We start from the raw sequence: 16264 nt of genomic DNA, 5'->3' as shown, positions 1-16264 counted from the left end.
CAGCATGGCAAAGCCACCAGCCATACTGCTCGTTCTGTGTGTGATTTCCTGCAAGACAGGAATGTCAGTGTTCTGTCATGGCCAGCGAAGAGCCTGGATCTCAATCCCATTGAGCACGTCTGGGACCTGTTGGATCGGAGGGTGAGGGTGAGGGCCATTCCCCCCAGAAAATGTCCGGGAACTTGCAGGTGCCTTTGCGGAAGAGTGTGGTAGGATCTCAAAGCAAGAACTGGCAAATCTTGTGCAGTCCATGAGGAGGAGATGCACTGCAGTACTTAATGCAGCTGGTGGCCACACCAGATGTTACTTTTGATTGTGTTACTTTTGTGTTACTTTTGTGTTACCAGTGTTACTTTTGATTTTGACCCCCCCCCCCCTTTGTTCAGGGACACATTATTCAATTTCTGTTAGTCACATGTCTGTGGAACTTGTTCAGTTTATGTGTCAGTTGTTGAATCTTGTTTAAGTTCATACAAATATTTACACATGTTAAGTTTGCTGAAAATAAATGCAGTTGACAGTGAGAGGATGTTTACTTGACCTATATGAACCACACTCAAGAGTTGTTTTTCTCCCCTTTCTTCAGAATAAGTGAAATACACGATTGTCTCATTGTTGAGGGTAAAGAGTTTGAGAAGAATGATTCCTAAAATACGGAATGCAAGAGAGGAGAGAATTGATCTGGGAATTATTTTAAGAATTTGCTCAGAAATCCGTTGGTTCAAGGAGATTTACCACACTGCGTAGATTCCACTGTGAACACAGTCTCTGCTACAGAGAACTGCTCTTCTAATTCAGCAGCTGTCTCAGGTTCAACTGTAGGAATATCTAAGTTCTCAAAGAAGGTGTGGAGTAAGGTAGCATTACCAGCGGATTACGAAGTGTATAATTCTGAGTGAAAGTTATGAAAGCATGAACTGACCTCTAAATGATCCATACATGTGTTACCCAGCTCGTCAGTTATCTCAGGTTTGTTTTGAGGTTCTCTGACGCAGCCGGAGTACTACCATGTTCCCTGATTTCTCTCCATGTTCATCATTTTTGTATTGAGATTTTCTAATTAGATTTTGACCTTGTCGAGTTGAAAGAAGATCAAACTCTGTCTGATGTGTCAAACGTTGTTGTATTACATCTACGTATGAAGAGTGTGAATATGTCATATCAAAATCCGGGTTTTTATTTGTAAATTCCCCTAAGCGTTGAATATTGCAGTTCCTTAATCTTGCGCTGTAGGAAATCATTTGGCCCCTTAGATAAGCCTTCATTGATTCCCATACTGCAGGAGGAGACATTCCAAGGGTTTGATTAAACTCGAGAAACAGCTCAATCTGAGATTATATAAAAGCAACAAATGTTTCTTCTGATAGCAGTAGTGAGTTAAGATAACAAGGGTTTCTTCTGATAGCAGTAGAGAGTTAAACCAACAAGGGTTTCTTCTGATAGCAGTAGTGAGTTAAGACACCAAGGGTTTCTTCTGATAGCAGTAGAGAGTTAAGATAACAAGGGTTTCTTCTGATAGCAGTAGTGAGTTAAGACACCAAGGGTTTCTTCTGATAGCAGTAGAGAGTTAAACCAACAAGGGTTTCTTCTGATAGCAGTAGTGAGTTAAGACACCAAGGGTTTCTTCTGATAGCAGTAGAGAGTTAAGATAACAAGGGTTTCTTCTGATAGCAGTAGAGAGTTAAGACACCAAGGGTTTCTTCTGATAGCCGTAGAGAGTTAAGATAACAAGGGTGATAAATAGGCTGTGTATTTGGTTAAAGTGATTCAAAATGACTATAGCTTGGTAAACACACTCTGTGATAAGTGGCAGAAATCTGTTGTCTAGGAAAAAGTAGTCTATACGTGAGAAGGTCTTATGAACTGGTGAGAACAATCCCACGTATTCTTTAACCATGTTCCTTTCAAAAAAATGTTTGGGGGAAATTAAGGTTCAGATATACTCTACGAAAAGAGAGGTTTTCTTTATTTCTTACAATCAGAAATTCAGAATTTAGGCTAACAAACAAATTAAACATTGTGTAAAAATTGACTGTTCAACTTTTAAAATGAACCCAATATAATATCTACTTTGAGATGCTCGTCTTACTTTTCATGATCTGAAAAGTATTTGTTATTTATTAGGATTCCCATTGGCTCTTCCTGGGGATCAGCACTTCTAGTCTGGGATACGTTGTAAATATGTGTCCCGAAGTACGTAGCAGATATATATATATATATAAATAGTGTGGGTGAAGTGGTGGTGAATAACTCAGTTACCAGTATTTCCCCGGGTTAGTTATGTTTACCAGTATTTCCTCGGGTTAGTAATGTTTACCAGTATTTCCTCGGGTTAGTTATGTTTACCAGTATTTCCTCGGGTTAGTTATGTCTAAGAAGGTTAAAAAGGAAGCATGGAATTCCTGGTTGACCATACTGCCATGGCGACCATACTGCCATGGCGACTATACTGAATTATATTTTTTTTGTTAAAGAGCTTCCCTGGTGACGCAGAGGATAAAATACCTGGCTAGGGAACTAAACATTGTAGGGTTGAACCACGCAGATTGGCAACCTATGAAGTGTAAAAGATATGGTTGTGTTTGCATGACTAAATGCTGTTAGACTGTTCCTCCTAATTAAATTTGTTTCTAAATCACCTACAATTCAGTCTGCAAATGCAAATTGCCATTAAATCTGAAAATAAACTTAATGGGGATGTATTCCAATCTGCTTTAAGGAGATACACATTTGTATACTGAGAATGTTGTGGTAAAACTTAATTATTGTCACGATCGTCTTCTTGAGAAAGAGAGGACCAAGGCGCAGCGCGTGAAAAATACATATTCTTTAATGAAGGAAAAAACAAACACTTACAAAATGAACAAAACAAACGATCGTGAAGCTAAACAGAACTAATTGCACACCTGCAACATAGAACATAGACAATTACCCACAAAACTCAAATGCCTATGGCTGCCTTAAATATGGCTCTCAATCAGAGACAATAAACCACAGCTGTCTCTAATTGAGAACCAATCTAGGCAGCCATAGACATACAAACACCTAGACAAGACCCTGCCCCATTAAACATACAAACCCCTAGACAAACCAAAACACATACTTCCCCATGTCACACCCTGACCTAACTAAAATAATAATGCAAACAAAGATAACTACGGCCAGGGTGTGACAATTATAACATTTTCTAAATACTTGTGAACATTTTAAGGACCTCTTAAGACAAGGTAAAATGTATATTGTGTGAACATGAATGGAATATTATGTTAAACCCCAAATAAATATGCTACGAACGTCATAAAAACGGACTTATTTCATTCTTAAAACATCATAGGAATGTTCGGTGCAACCTAACTTAAACGTTATATGAATGTTATCACAACTGAGCATATTGCATGTTTTGGAATCTCTTGTAATGTGCACACAACGTTCCCACAACGTTAAATGTTCTGGGAACCGTTAAAGAACTCAGAAAGGCTGTTCTGTCAACATTCTTGCAACATCAAAGTCATGTTTTGTACACCCTGATACAAACATTATCAGAATACCAGCGCAACTGGGCAGTTTTAGTGTTTTGTCAACCTATCTCTTTGCCTGGCTACCCAGACTCCTTGCTCCAGCCAAATACTACGCCACGCCCATGGACATTCGTTTCTTCTCCATATCGAGCCGATCTGAGTACTTTCATGGAATCCGAACACGTTCGGGCCGTCTGATTGGTCCAGAAAACGATGTGTTGGGTCAGAGCCAGAACCCACGTGGGTAAAGCGGCGGTTTGAAAATATGTCATTGGCTTTGATACTCTGATTGGTTAGAGACGATCCAATCACTGATGGTTTTGTTTTGTACAATGCCTCTCGTTACCATCAACGACTTCAATGATGGCAGACTCAGACTAAAGTAGCCAACGACAGAGCAGTTCGTGTACGTTGTCAGGCTGCCTATATCTTGTCCCCACAATGCTCCCACAACCTAAATAAATGTTTTAGGAACTTTAAAAAAAAACATAAATGATTTATTCTTGGAATTTTCTTGCAAACGTTTTTTTTTTTGCGACCTAATAGAAACATTGTAATAATCATCAGAACTGCACAGTTTTAGTGTTTTGGGAAGTTATCTCCTGTCATATCCACACAATGTTCCCACAACCTAATGAAAAAATCTGGGAACCTTTAAAGAACAGATTAAATGTGTCATAGGAACATTCTTTAGGAATGTTCTTTCAATGTCAGGTGAATGTTTTATACAAACATTCTAAAATCATCAGCACGACTGGACAGTGTTTTTGTGTTATGAGAATATTTGACGCAAACTAACAAATGTTCTGGGAACTTTCACAGAACCAATGTTGGTTTGCTGGGTAGGTTGAATTAGCCGTATCTCTGAAAACCTCATCTATCCGGTTGTTGCCAACTCCGCTAAGGGTGGCTACTACTGGGGTTTGTCTTGTTGGGCTCCCCAGAGGCTGTAGTTTATAAAACCATCCTCTGCTTTCAACACTGTCTCCAAACATGCAACTTCCATTGATTGTTGCTGGCAGTCAACTAACATTGTGTGTGTGTGTGTGTGTGTGTGTGTGTGTGTGTGTGTGTGTGTGTGTGTGTGTGTGTGTGTGTGTGTGTGTGTGTGTGTGTGTGTGTGTGTGTGTGTGTGTGTGTGTGTGTGTGTGTGTGTGTGTGTGTGTGTGTGTGTAATTGCTCTCCCTAACCTCCCTCCCCCTGTTTCTCTTTCTCTCTTCCCCTTCCTGTGTATGTGTGTTTGTGCGTGTGTGTATGTGTGTATCGGTCTCTGTGTGTGTGTGTGTCTGTCTGTGTGTGTGTGTGTGTGTGTGTGTGTGTGTGTGTGTTTGTGTGTGTGTGTGTGTGTGTGTGTGTGTGTGTGTGTGTGTGTGTGTGTGTGTGTGTGTGTGTGTGTGTGTGTGTGTGTGTGTGTGTGTGTGTATCGGTCTCTGTGTGTGTCTGTGTGGGTTCTCCTCCCAGGTTCAGCTGTCCTTGTACACCTACCTGTCTGCGGAGTTCATTGGCACGGCGACCATCTACAGCACCATCCGTCGCGTCGGCACCGTGCTGCAGCTGATGCACACGCTGAAGTACTACTACTGGGCCATCAACCCACTGGAGAGCAGCGGCATCACGCCGAAAGGACTGGGTACGCACACACACACACACACACACACACACACACACACACACACACACACACACACACACACACACACACACACACACACACACACACACACACACACACAGGCACTCGCACGTACACACACACACACACGCGCACACGCACTCGCACACGCACACACTCACACACACACACACACACACACACACACACACACACACACACACACACACACACACACACACACACACACACACACACACAGGTTCAGATAATAGATAACATATACACAGGTACCTCTGTGTCAGCGTTACCTCTGTGTCAGCGGTACCTCTGTGTCAGCGGTACCTCTGTGTCAGCGGTACCTCTGTGTCAGCATTACCTCTGTGTCAGCGGTACCTCTGTGTCAGTGGTACCTCTGTGTCAGCGGTACCTCTGTGTCAGCATTACCTCCGTATCAGCGGTACCTCTGTGTCAGCATTACCTCTGTGTCAGCGGTACCTCTGTGTCAGCATTACCTCTGTATCAGCGGTACCTCTGTGTCAGCATTACCTCTGTGTCAGCGGTACCTCTGTGTCAGCATTACCTCTGTGTCAGCATTACCTCTGTGTCAGTGGTACCTCTGTGTCAGCATTACCTCGGTGTCAACATTACCTCTGTGTCAGCGGTACCTCTGTGTCAACATTACCTCTGTTTCAGCATTACCTCTGTGTCAGCGGTACCTCTGTGTCAGCATTACCTCTGTGTCAGTGGTACCTCTGTGTCAGCGGTACCTCTGTGTCAGCATTACCTCTGTGTCAGCATTACCTCTGTGTCAGCGGTACCTCTGTGTCAACATTACCTCTGTGTCAACATTACCTCTGTGTCAGTGGTACCTCTGTGTCAACATTACCTCTGTGTCAGCATTACCTCTGTGTCAGCGGTACCTCTGTGTCAGCATTACCTCTGTGTCAGTGGTACCTCTGTGTCAGCGGTACCTCTGTGTCAGCATTACCTCTGTGTCAGCGGTACCTCTGTGTCAACATTACCTCTGTGTCAACATTACCTCTGTGTCAGTGGTACCTCTGTGTCAGCGGTACCTCGGTGTCAACATTACCTCTGTGTCAGCGGTACCTCTGTGTCAACATTACCTCTGTGTCAGCATTACCTCTGTATCAGCGGTACCTCTGTCAGCATTACCTCTGTGTCAGTGTTACCTCTGTATCAGCATTACCTCTGTGTCAGCGTTACCTCTGTGTCAGCGGTACCTCTGTGTCAGCATTACCTCTGTGTCAGCGTTACCTCGGTGTGTTCTCATCGACCGTGTTCACTAATGACGTCTCCTAGGCCAGAGGACTTGTGTGTGTATTGATCACACATCATTACTGGAGCAGAGCCAGGAAGAGACATGGCCTGGGGCACAGTTGGATTTTTAGAACAAACAAACACACACACACACACACACACACACACACACACACACACACACACACACACACACACACACACACACACACACACACACACACACACACACACACACACACAAACACACAGCCTTGAACACACACATGCACGCAGTAGGCAGTAACACACACACACACACGCATACACTTGAATTTATAGAAGTCACACAGCCCTGAACACACTGCATGCCACACTCAGATGAAAAGGAGTGTGTGATACGTGACGTGTGTATTCCAACCACAGATGACCTGAATTTAAGGTTGTGTTGATGTTTTCTGTGTGTAGATGGAATGAATGTTTTATTAATGTTGTATTAACATTGTTTTAACGTTGTTTTGACGTTGTATTAACATTCTCTTAATGTTGTTTTAACATTTTATTGATGTTGTTTTGGCGTTGCTTTAACGTTGTTTTAACGTTGTTTTGACATTGTATTGACGTTGAATTAATGTTATTTTAACGTTGTATTGATGTTGTATTAACATTGTTTTAATGTTGTCTGTGTGCAGATGGACCGAGGCCGTCCCAGAAGGAGATCATCTCTCTCAGAGCCTTCATGCTGCTGTTCCTCAAACAACTCATACTCAAGGTAACAATGTTTTACATACAACATACTGTATACTACATACAACATACTGCATACTACATACAGCATACTACATACTACATACTACATACTGCACACTACATACAACATACTGCATACTACATACTGCATACTACATACTGCATAATGCATACTACATACTGGATACTACATACTACATACTGGATACTACATACTGCATACTACATACTGCATACTACAATCTACATACTACATACTGCATACTACATACTACATACTGGATACTGCATACTACATACTGGATACTACATACTGGATACTACATACTGCATACTACATACTACATACTGCATACTACATACTGGATACTACATACTGCATACTACATACTGCATACTGCATACTACATACTACATACTACATACTGCATACTACATACTACATACTGGATACTACATACTGGATACTACATACTGCATACTACATACTACATACTGCATACTACATACTGCATACTGCATACTACATACTACATACTACATACTGCATACTACATACTGCATACTACATACTGCATACTGCATACTACATACTACATACTACATACTGCATACTACATACTACATACCGGATACTACATACTGCATACTGCATACTACATACTGGATACTACATACTGCATACTACATACTGCATACTACATACTGGATACTACATACTACATACTGCATGCGTCATACTACATACTGCATACTACATACTGCATACTACATACTACATACTGGATACTGCATACTACATACTGGATACTACATACTGCATACTACATACTGCATACTACATACTGCATACTACATACTACATACTGCATGCGTCATACTACATACTGCATACTACATACTACATACTGCATACTGCATACTACATACTGGATACTACATACTACATACTGCATGCGTCATACTACATACTGCATACTACATACTGCATACTACATACTACATACTGCATGCGTCATACTACATACAGCATACTACATACTGCATACTACATACTACATACTGCATGCGTCATACTACATACTACATACTGCTTACGGCATACTGCATACTACATAATGCATACTACATACTGCATACTACATACTGGATACTACATACAGCATACTACATACTACATACTGCATACTACATACTGCATTCTACATACTGCATACTACATTCTGCATACTACATACTGCATAATGCATACTACATACTGCATACTACATACTGCATAATGCATACTACATACTACATACTGCATACTACATACAGCATACTACATACTGCATACTACATACTGCATACTACATACTGCACACTACATACTACATACTACATACAGCATACTACATACTACATACTGCATACAGCATACTACATACTACATACTGCATACTGCATACTACATACTACATACTGCACACTACATACTGCATACTACATACTGCATAATGCATACTACATACTGCATACTACATACTACATACTGCATACTACATACAGCATACTACATACTGCATACTGCATACTACATACTACATACTGCACACTACATACTGCATACTACATACTGCATAATGCATACTACATACTGCATACTACATACTACATACTGCATACTGCATAATGCATACTACATACTGCATACTACATACTGCATACTGCATAATGCATACTACATACTACATACTACATACTACATACTGCATAATGCATACTACATACTACATACTGCATTCTACATACTGTATACTACATACTGCATACTGCATAATGCATACTACATACTACATACTGCATACTGCATAATGCATACTACATACTACATACTGCATACTACATACTACATACTACATACTACATACTACATACTGCATACTACATACTACATACTACATACGACATACTGCATACTACATACTGCATACTGCATAATGCATACTACATACTGCATACTACATACTACATACTACATACTACATACTACATACTGCATAATGCATACTACATACTGCATACTACATACTGCATACTGCATACTACATACTACATACTGTATACTGCATACTGCATACTACATACTACATACTACATACTACATACTGTATACTACATACTGCATACTACATACTGCATACTGCATACTACATACTGCATAATGCATACTACATACTACATACTGCATACTACATACTGCATACTACATACTGCATAATGCATACGACATACTGCATATTGCATACTACATACTACATACTGCATACTACATACTACATACTGCATATTACATACTGCATACTACATACTGCACACTGCATACTGTATACTACATAATGCATACTACATACTGCATACTACATACTGCACACTACATACTACATACTGCATACTGGATACTACATACTACATAATGCATACTACATACTACATACTGCACACTACATACTACATACTACATACTGCATACTGTATACTACATACTACATATTGCATACTACATACTGCATACTACATACTGCACACTACATACTACATACTGCACACTGCATACTGTATACTACATACTACATAATGCATACTACATACTGCATACTGCACACTACATACTACATACTGCACACTGCATACTGTATACTACATACTACATAATGCATACTACATACTGCATACTACATACTGCACACTACATACTACATACTGCATACTGCATACTACATACTACATAATGCATACTACATACTGCATACAGCATACTACATACTGCATACTGCACACTACATACTACATACTGCATACTGCATACTACATACTACATAATGCATACTACATACTACATACTGCACACTACATACTACATACTGCATACTACATACTACATACTACATACTACATACTGCATACTGCATACTACATACTACATACTGCATTCTACATACTGCATATTACATACTACATTCATATTTCGTACAGTAGTTCCTCAAACAGCTCATACTCAAGGTACTGAACTTCATACTACACTGAGTGTACAAAACATTAAGGACACCTGCTCTTCACCTGGATCCCTTATTGATGATCCCTTATTCATGTCACTTGTTAGATCCACTTCAGTCAGTGTAGATGAAGGGGAGGAGACCTGGTTAAAGAAGGATTTTTAAGCCTTGAGACAATTGAGACATAGATTGTGTATGTGTGCCATTCAGAGGGTGAATGGGCAAGACAAAATATTGAAGTGTCTTTGTAGGTGCCAGGTGCACTGGTTTGTGTCAAGAACTGCAACGCTGCTGGGTTCTTCACACTCAACAGTTTCCCGTGTGTATCAAGAATGGTCCACCACCCAAAGGACATCCAGCCAACATGACACAACTATGAGAAGTATTGGAGTCAACATGGGCCAGCATCCCTGTGGAACGCTTTCGACACCTTGTAGAGTCCATGACCCGATGAATTGAGGCTGTTCTGAGGGCAGAAGGGGAGAGTGCAACTCAATATTAGGAAGGTGTTCTTAATGTTTTGTACACTCAGTGTACATACTACACAGATAAAACATACTACCGGTACATACTTAAGCACAGTATAGTGTTCCGTAACGACTCATACTCAACGTACCGTTACTGAAATACATACCACATTCTGAAAGGATTATATAACTTCATTTTTATAGAGATAAGTAAATTAAGATGAAATACTTATTCACAGTGATGACCTCTCAAGATGCCAGTGTATTATCAAATAAATGACAAAAAACAGAGACGTCACAACAATACAGGACAGACACGTGTAGTAAATGTGTAGTAAACATAGTACACATGTAGTAAACGTGTAGTATGCGTGTAGTAAACATAGTACACATGTAGTAAACGTGTAGTAAATGTATAGTACACGTGTAGTAAACGTGTAGTAAACATATTACAATTGTATTAAACGTGTAGTAAATGTGTAGTAAACATAGTACACATGTAGTAAACGTGTAGTATGCGTGTAGTAAACATGTAGTAAACATATTGCACATGTAGTAAATGTATAGTAAACGTGTAGTAAATGTGTATTACACGTGTAGTAAACGTGTAGTAAACATATTACAATTGTATTAAACGTGTAGTAAATGTGTAGTAAACATAGTACACATGTAGTAAATGTGTAGTAAACGTGTAGTAAATGTGTATTACACGTGTAGTAAACATATTACATGTGTATTAAACGTGTAGTAAACATATCATATGATAATGAGTGGATCTGCCTGAACATGAGGTGATCGTCTTTTCCTCTCACTCCTGTTTCATCTCACTCCTGTTTCATCTCACTCCTGTTTCATCTCACTCCTGTTTCCTCTCACTCCTGTTTCCTCTCACTCCTGTTTCCTCTCACTCCTGTTTCCTCCCACTCCTCTTTCCTCCCACTCCTGTTTCATCTCACTCCTCTTTCATCTCACTCCTGTTTTCTCTCACTCCTGTTTCCCCTCACTCCTCTTTCATCTCACTCCTGTTTCATCTCACTCCTGTTTCGCCTCACTCCTCTTTCATCTCACTCCTGTTTCCTCTCACTCCTGTTTCCCCTCACTCCTGTTTCCCCTCACTCCTCTTTCATCTCACTCCTGTTTCCTCTCACTCCTGTTTCCTCTCACTCCTTCCTCTCACTCCTCTTTCCTTTCACTCTTGTTTCCGCTCACTCCTCTTTCCTCTCACTCCTGTTTCCGCTCACTCCTCGTTCCTCTCACTCCTGTTTCCTCTCACTCCTTCCTCTCACTCCTCCTTACTTTCACTCCTGTTTCCCCTCACTCCTGTTTCCCCTCACTCCTCTTTCATCTCACTCCTGTTTCCTCTCACTCCTGTTTCCTCTCACTCCTTCCTCTCACTCCTCTTTCCTTTCACTCCTGTTTCCTCTCACTCCTATTTCCGCTCACTCCTGTTTCCTCTCACTCCTTCCTCTCACTCCTCTTTCCTCTCACTCCACGTTCCTCTCACCCCTGTTTAATCTCACTCCTGTTTCCTCTCACTCCTTCCTCTCACTCCTCTTTCCTTTCACTCCTGTTTCCTCTCACTCCTATTTCCTCTCCCTCCTGTTTCCTCTCACTCCTGTTTCCCCTCACTCCTCTTTCATCTCACTCCTCTTTCATCTCACTCCTGTTTCCTCTCACTCCTATTTCCTTTAACTCCTGTTTCCTCTCACTCCTATTTCCGCTCACTCCTGTTTCCTCTCACCCCTGTTTCCTCTCACTCCTGTTTCCCCTCACTCCTCTTTCATCTCACTCCTGTTTCCTCTCACTCCTTCCTCTCACTCCTCTTTCCTCTCACTCCGGTTTCCTCTCACTCCTGTTTCCTCTCACTCCTATTTCCTTTAACTCCTGTTTCCTCTCACTCCTGTTTCCCCTCACTCATGTTTCCTCTCACTCCTGTTTCCTCTCACTCCTGTTTCATCTCACTCCTGTTTCCTCTCAATACACAATACACTCCTGTTTCCTCTCACTCCTGTTTCCTCTCACTCCTGTTTCATCTCACTCCTGTTTCCTCTCAATACACAATACACTCCTCTTTCATCTCACTCCTCTTTCCTCTCACTCCTGTTTCCTCTCACCTAGGGTTGCAAAATTACGGGAACTTTCAATAAATTCCCTGCTTTTCCAGAAATCATTGTTAGACGATTTCCTGCTTATTCCACCCTGATTCCAGGAATACTCCAACTGGAATTTATTGAATGTTCCCAGAAATGTGCAACCCTCCTCTCACGGTTACTTTCATTTAGCAGACTCTCTTATCCAGAACAACTTACTGTAGTGTGAGTGCATACATTTTCATTCTGGTTCCCCGTGGGAATCAAACCCACAACCCTGGGATTGTAATCGCCGCGCTCCTCCGGCTGACCCGCACTCCACCCGCTGACCCGCGCTCCTCCGGCTGACCCGCGCTCCACCCGCTGACCCGCGCTCCACCCGCTGACCCGCGCTCCACCGGCTGACCCGCACTGACCCGTGCTCCACCGGCTGACCCGCTGACCCGCGCTCCTCCGGCTGACCCGCGCTCCACCCGCTGACCCGCGCTCCACCCGCTGACCCGCGCTCCACCCGCTGACCCGCGCTCCACCGGCTGACCCGCACTGACCCGCGCTCCACCGGCTGACCCGCGCTCCACCCGCTGACCCGCGCTCCTCCGGCTGACCCGCGCTCCACCGGCTGACCCGCGCTCCACCCGCTGACCCGCGCTCCTCCGGCTGACCCGCGCTCCACCCGCTGACCCGCGCTCCACACGCTGACCCGCGCTCCTCCGGCTGATCCGCGCTCCACCCGCTGACCCGCGCTCCACCCGCTGACCCGCGCTCCACCCGCTGACCCGCGCTCCACCCGCTGACCCGCGCTCCTCCGGCTGACCCGCGCTCCACCCGCTGACCCGCGCTCCTCCGGCTGACCCGCGCTCCACCCGCTGACCCGCGCTCCACCCGCTGACCCGCGCTCCACCGGCTGACCCGCGCTCCACCCGCTGACCCGCGCTCCTCCGGCTGACCCGCGCTCCACCGGCTGACCCGCGCTCCACACGCTGACCCGCGCTCCTCCGGCTGACCCGCGCTCCACCCGCTGACCCGCGCTCCACCCGCTGACCCGCACTCCTCCGGCTGACCCGCGCTCCACCCGCTGACCCGCGCTCCTCCGGCTGACCCGCGCTCCTCCGGCTGACCCGCGCTCCACCCGCTGACCCGCGCTCCACCCGCTGACCCGCGCTCCTCCGGCTGACCCGCGCTCCTCCGGCTGACCCGCGCTCCACCCGCTGACCCGCGCTCCTCCGGCTGACCCGCGCTCCACCCGCTGACCCGCGCTCCTCCGGCTGACCCGCGCTCCACCCGCTGACCCGCGCTCCACCCGCTGACCCGCGCTCCTCCGGCTGACCCGCGCTCCACCCGCTGACCCGCGCTCCACCCGCTGACCCGCGCTCCACCCGCTGACCCGCGCTCCACCCGCTGACCCGCGCTCCACCCGCTGACCCGCGCTCCTCCGGCTGACCCGCGCTCCACCCGCTGACCCGCGCTCCTCCGGCTGACCCGCGCTCTACCCGCTGACCCGCGCTCCACCCGCTGACCCGCGCTCCACCCGCTGACCCGCACTCCTCCGGCTGACCCGCGCTCCACCCGCTGACCCGCGCTCCTCCGGCTGACCCGCGCTCCTCCGGCTGACACGCGCTCCACCCGCTGACCCGCGCTCCACCCGCTGACCCGCGCTCCACCCGCTGACCCGCGCTCCTCCGGCTGACCCGCGCTCCACCCGCTGACCCGCGCTCCTCCGGCTGACCCGCGCTCCACCCGCTGACCCGCGCTCCACCCGCTGACCCGCGCTCCACCGGCTGACCCGCACTGACCCGCGCTCCACCGGCTGACCCGCGCTCCACCCGCTGACCCGCGCTCCTCCGGCTGACCCGCGCTCCACCGGCTGACCCGCGCTCCACCCGCTGACCCGCGCTCCTCCGGCTGACCCGCGCTCCACCCGCTGACCCGCGCTCCACACGCTGACCCGCGCTCCTCCGGCTGACCCGCGCTCCACCCGCTGACCCGCGCTCCACCCGCTGACCCGCGCTCCACCCGCTGACCCGCGCTCCACCCGCTGACCCGCGCTCCACCCGCTGACCCGCGCTCCTCCGGCTGACCCGCGCTCCACCCGCTGACCCGCGCTCCTCCGGCTGACCCGCGCTCCACCCGCTGACCCGCGCTCCACCCGCTGACCCGCGCTCCACCGGCTGACCCGCGCTCCACCCGCTGACCCGCGCTCCTCCGGCTGACCCGCGCTCCACCGGCTGACCCGCGCTCCACACGCTGACCCGCGCTCCTCCGGCTGACCCGCGCTCCACCCGCTGACCCGCGCTCCACCCGCTGACCCGCGCTCCTCCTGCTGCCCCGCGCTCCACCCGCTGACCCGCGCTCCTCCGGCTGACCCGCGCTCCTCCGGCTGACCCGCGCTCCACCCGCTGACCCGCGCTCCTCCGGCTGACCCGCGCTCCTCCGGCTGACCCGCGCTCCACCCGCTGACCCGCGCTCCACCCGCTGACCCGCGCTCCACCCGCTGACCCGCGCTCCACCCGCTGACCCGCGCTCCTCCGGCTGACCCGCGCTCCACCCGCTGACCCGCGCTCCTCCGGCTGACCCGCGCTCCACCCGCTGACCCGCGCTCCACCCGCTGACCCGCACTCCTCCGGCTGACCCGCGCTCCACCCGCTGACCCGCGCTCCTCCGGCTGACACGCGCTCCACCCGCTGACCCGCGCTCCACCCGCTGACCCGCGCTCCACCCGCTGACCCGCGCTCCTCCGGCTGACCCGCGCTCCTCCGGCTGACCCGCGCTCCTCCCGCTGACCCGCGCTCCACCGGCTGACCCGCGCTCCTCCGGCTGACCCGCGCTCCTCCGGCTGACCCGCACTCCTCCCACTGACCCGCACTCCTCCCACTGACCCGCGGGACCCTACTTGTTTACTTGTTTGTTTGTTTATGACCAAGCCCCCTTGGGGTTTCTGGGTAATCGGAGGAACTGTGTGTGGAGAATTGCATTATGGACCAGCGTTCCGGAAAGTGTGTGTGTGTGTGTCGCTGTTGTTGGGCTTGTGTTGTTGACAGGAAACATTTATTGTGGTTGCCAAGCAGCGCCTCTCATCTGTTAAAAGCTGTCCGTTTCCATCCCTCTTTTTCTCCTCTGGCCTTATCCATCATCGTTTCCGCTGAATCATCCCTCTTTTTCTCCTCTGGCCTTATCCATCATCGTTTCCACTGAATCATCCCTTGCTTTCATCTCTCTCTCTCTCCCTCCTCTCTTTCTCTCCGTCCTCTCTTTCTCTCCCTCCTTTCTTTCTCTCCGTCCTCTGTAGTTGCTGGCATGTTAAAACCCAAACACTAAGGTTTGTTTAACAGTAAACACACATATGTGATGCAGTTGGAACAACATGTTCCTCTCTGATATGGAGTCACCTTCCTCCTTCCTGTTGTCTGTTACACTCTGTCCATTCTGATCTGATGATATGGAGTCTCCTTCCTCCTTCCTGTTGTCTGTTACACTCTGTCCATTCTGATCTGATGATATGGAGTCTCCTTCCTCCTTCCTGTTGTCTGTTACA

General features: G+C 47.0%; 1 protein-coding gene across 1 annotated transcript in view; it reads left to right on the top strand.

The window, feature by feature from the left end:
* LOC129863301 (neurobeachin-like) overlaps positions 1 to 16264 on the top strand; it is a 228369-nt gene that overhangs the window by 182589 nt on the left and 29516 nt on the right. Inside the window, exons 12-13 of the mRNA XM_055935189.1 lie at positions 4980 to 5148; positions 7083 to 7162. Coding sequence (XP_055791164.1) covers positions 4980 to 5148; positions 7083 to 7162 — 249 coding nt within the window. The remainder of the gene's footprint in view (positions 1 to 4979; positions 5149 to 7082; positions 7163 to 16264) is intronic.

The sequence above is a fragment of the Salvelinus fontinalis genome, chromosome 10 (genome assembly GCF_029448725.1).
Source record: "Salvelinus fontinalis isolate EN_2023a chromosome 10, ASM2944872v1, whole genome shotgun sequence".
Taxonomy (NCBI): domain Eukaryota; kingdom Metazoa; phylum Chordata; class Actinopteri; order Salmoniformes; family Salmonidae; genus Salvelinus; species Salvelinus fontinalis.
Note: the sequence above shows the minus strand (reverse complement) of the source record. Positions and strands in the feature narration are given on the sequence as shown.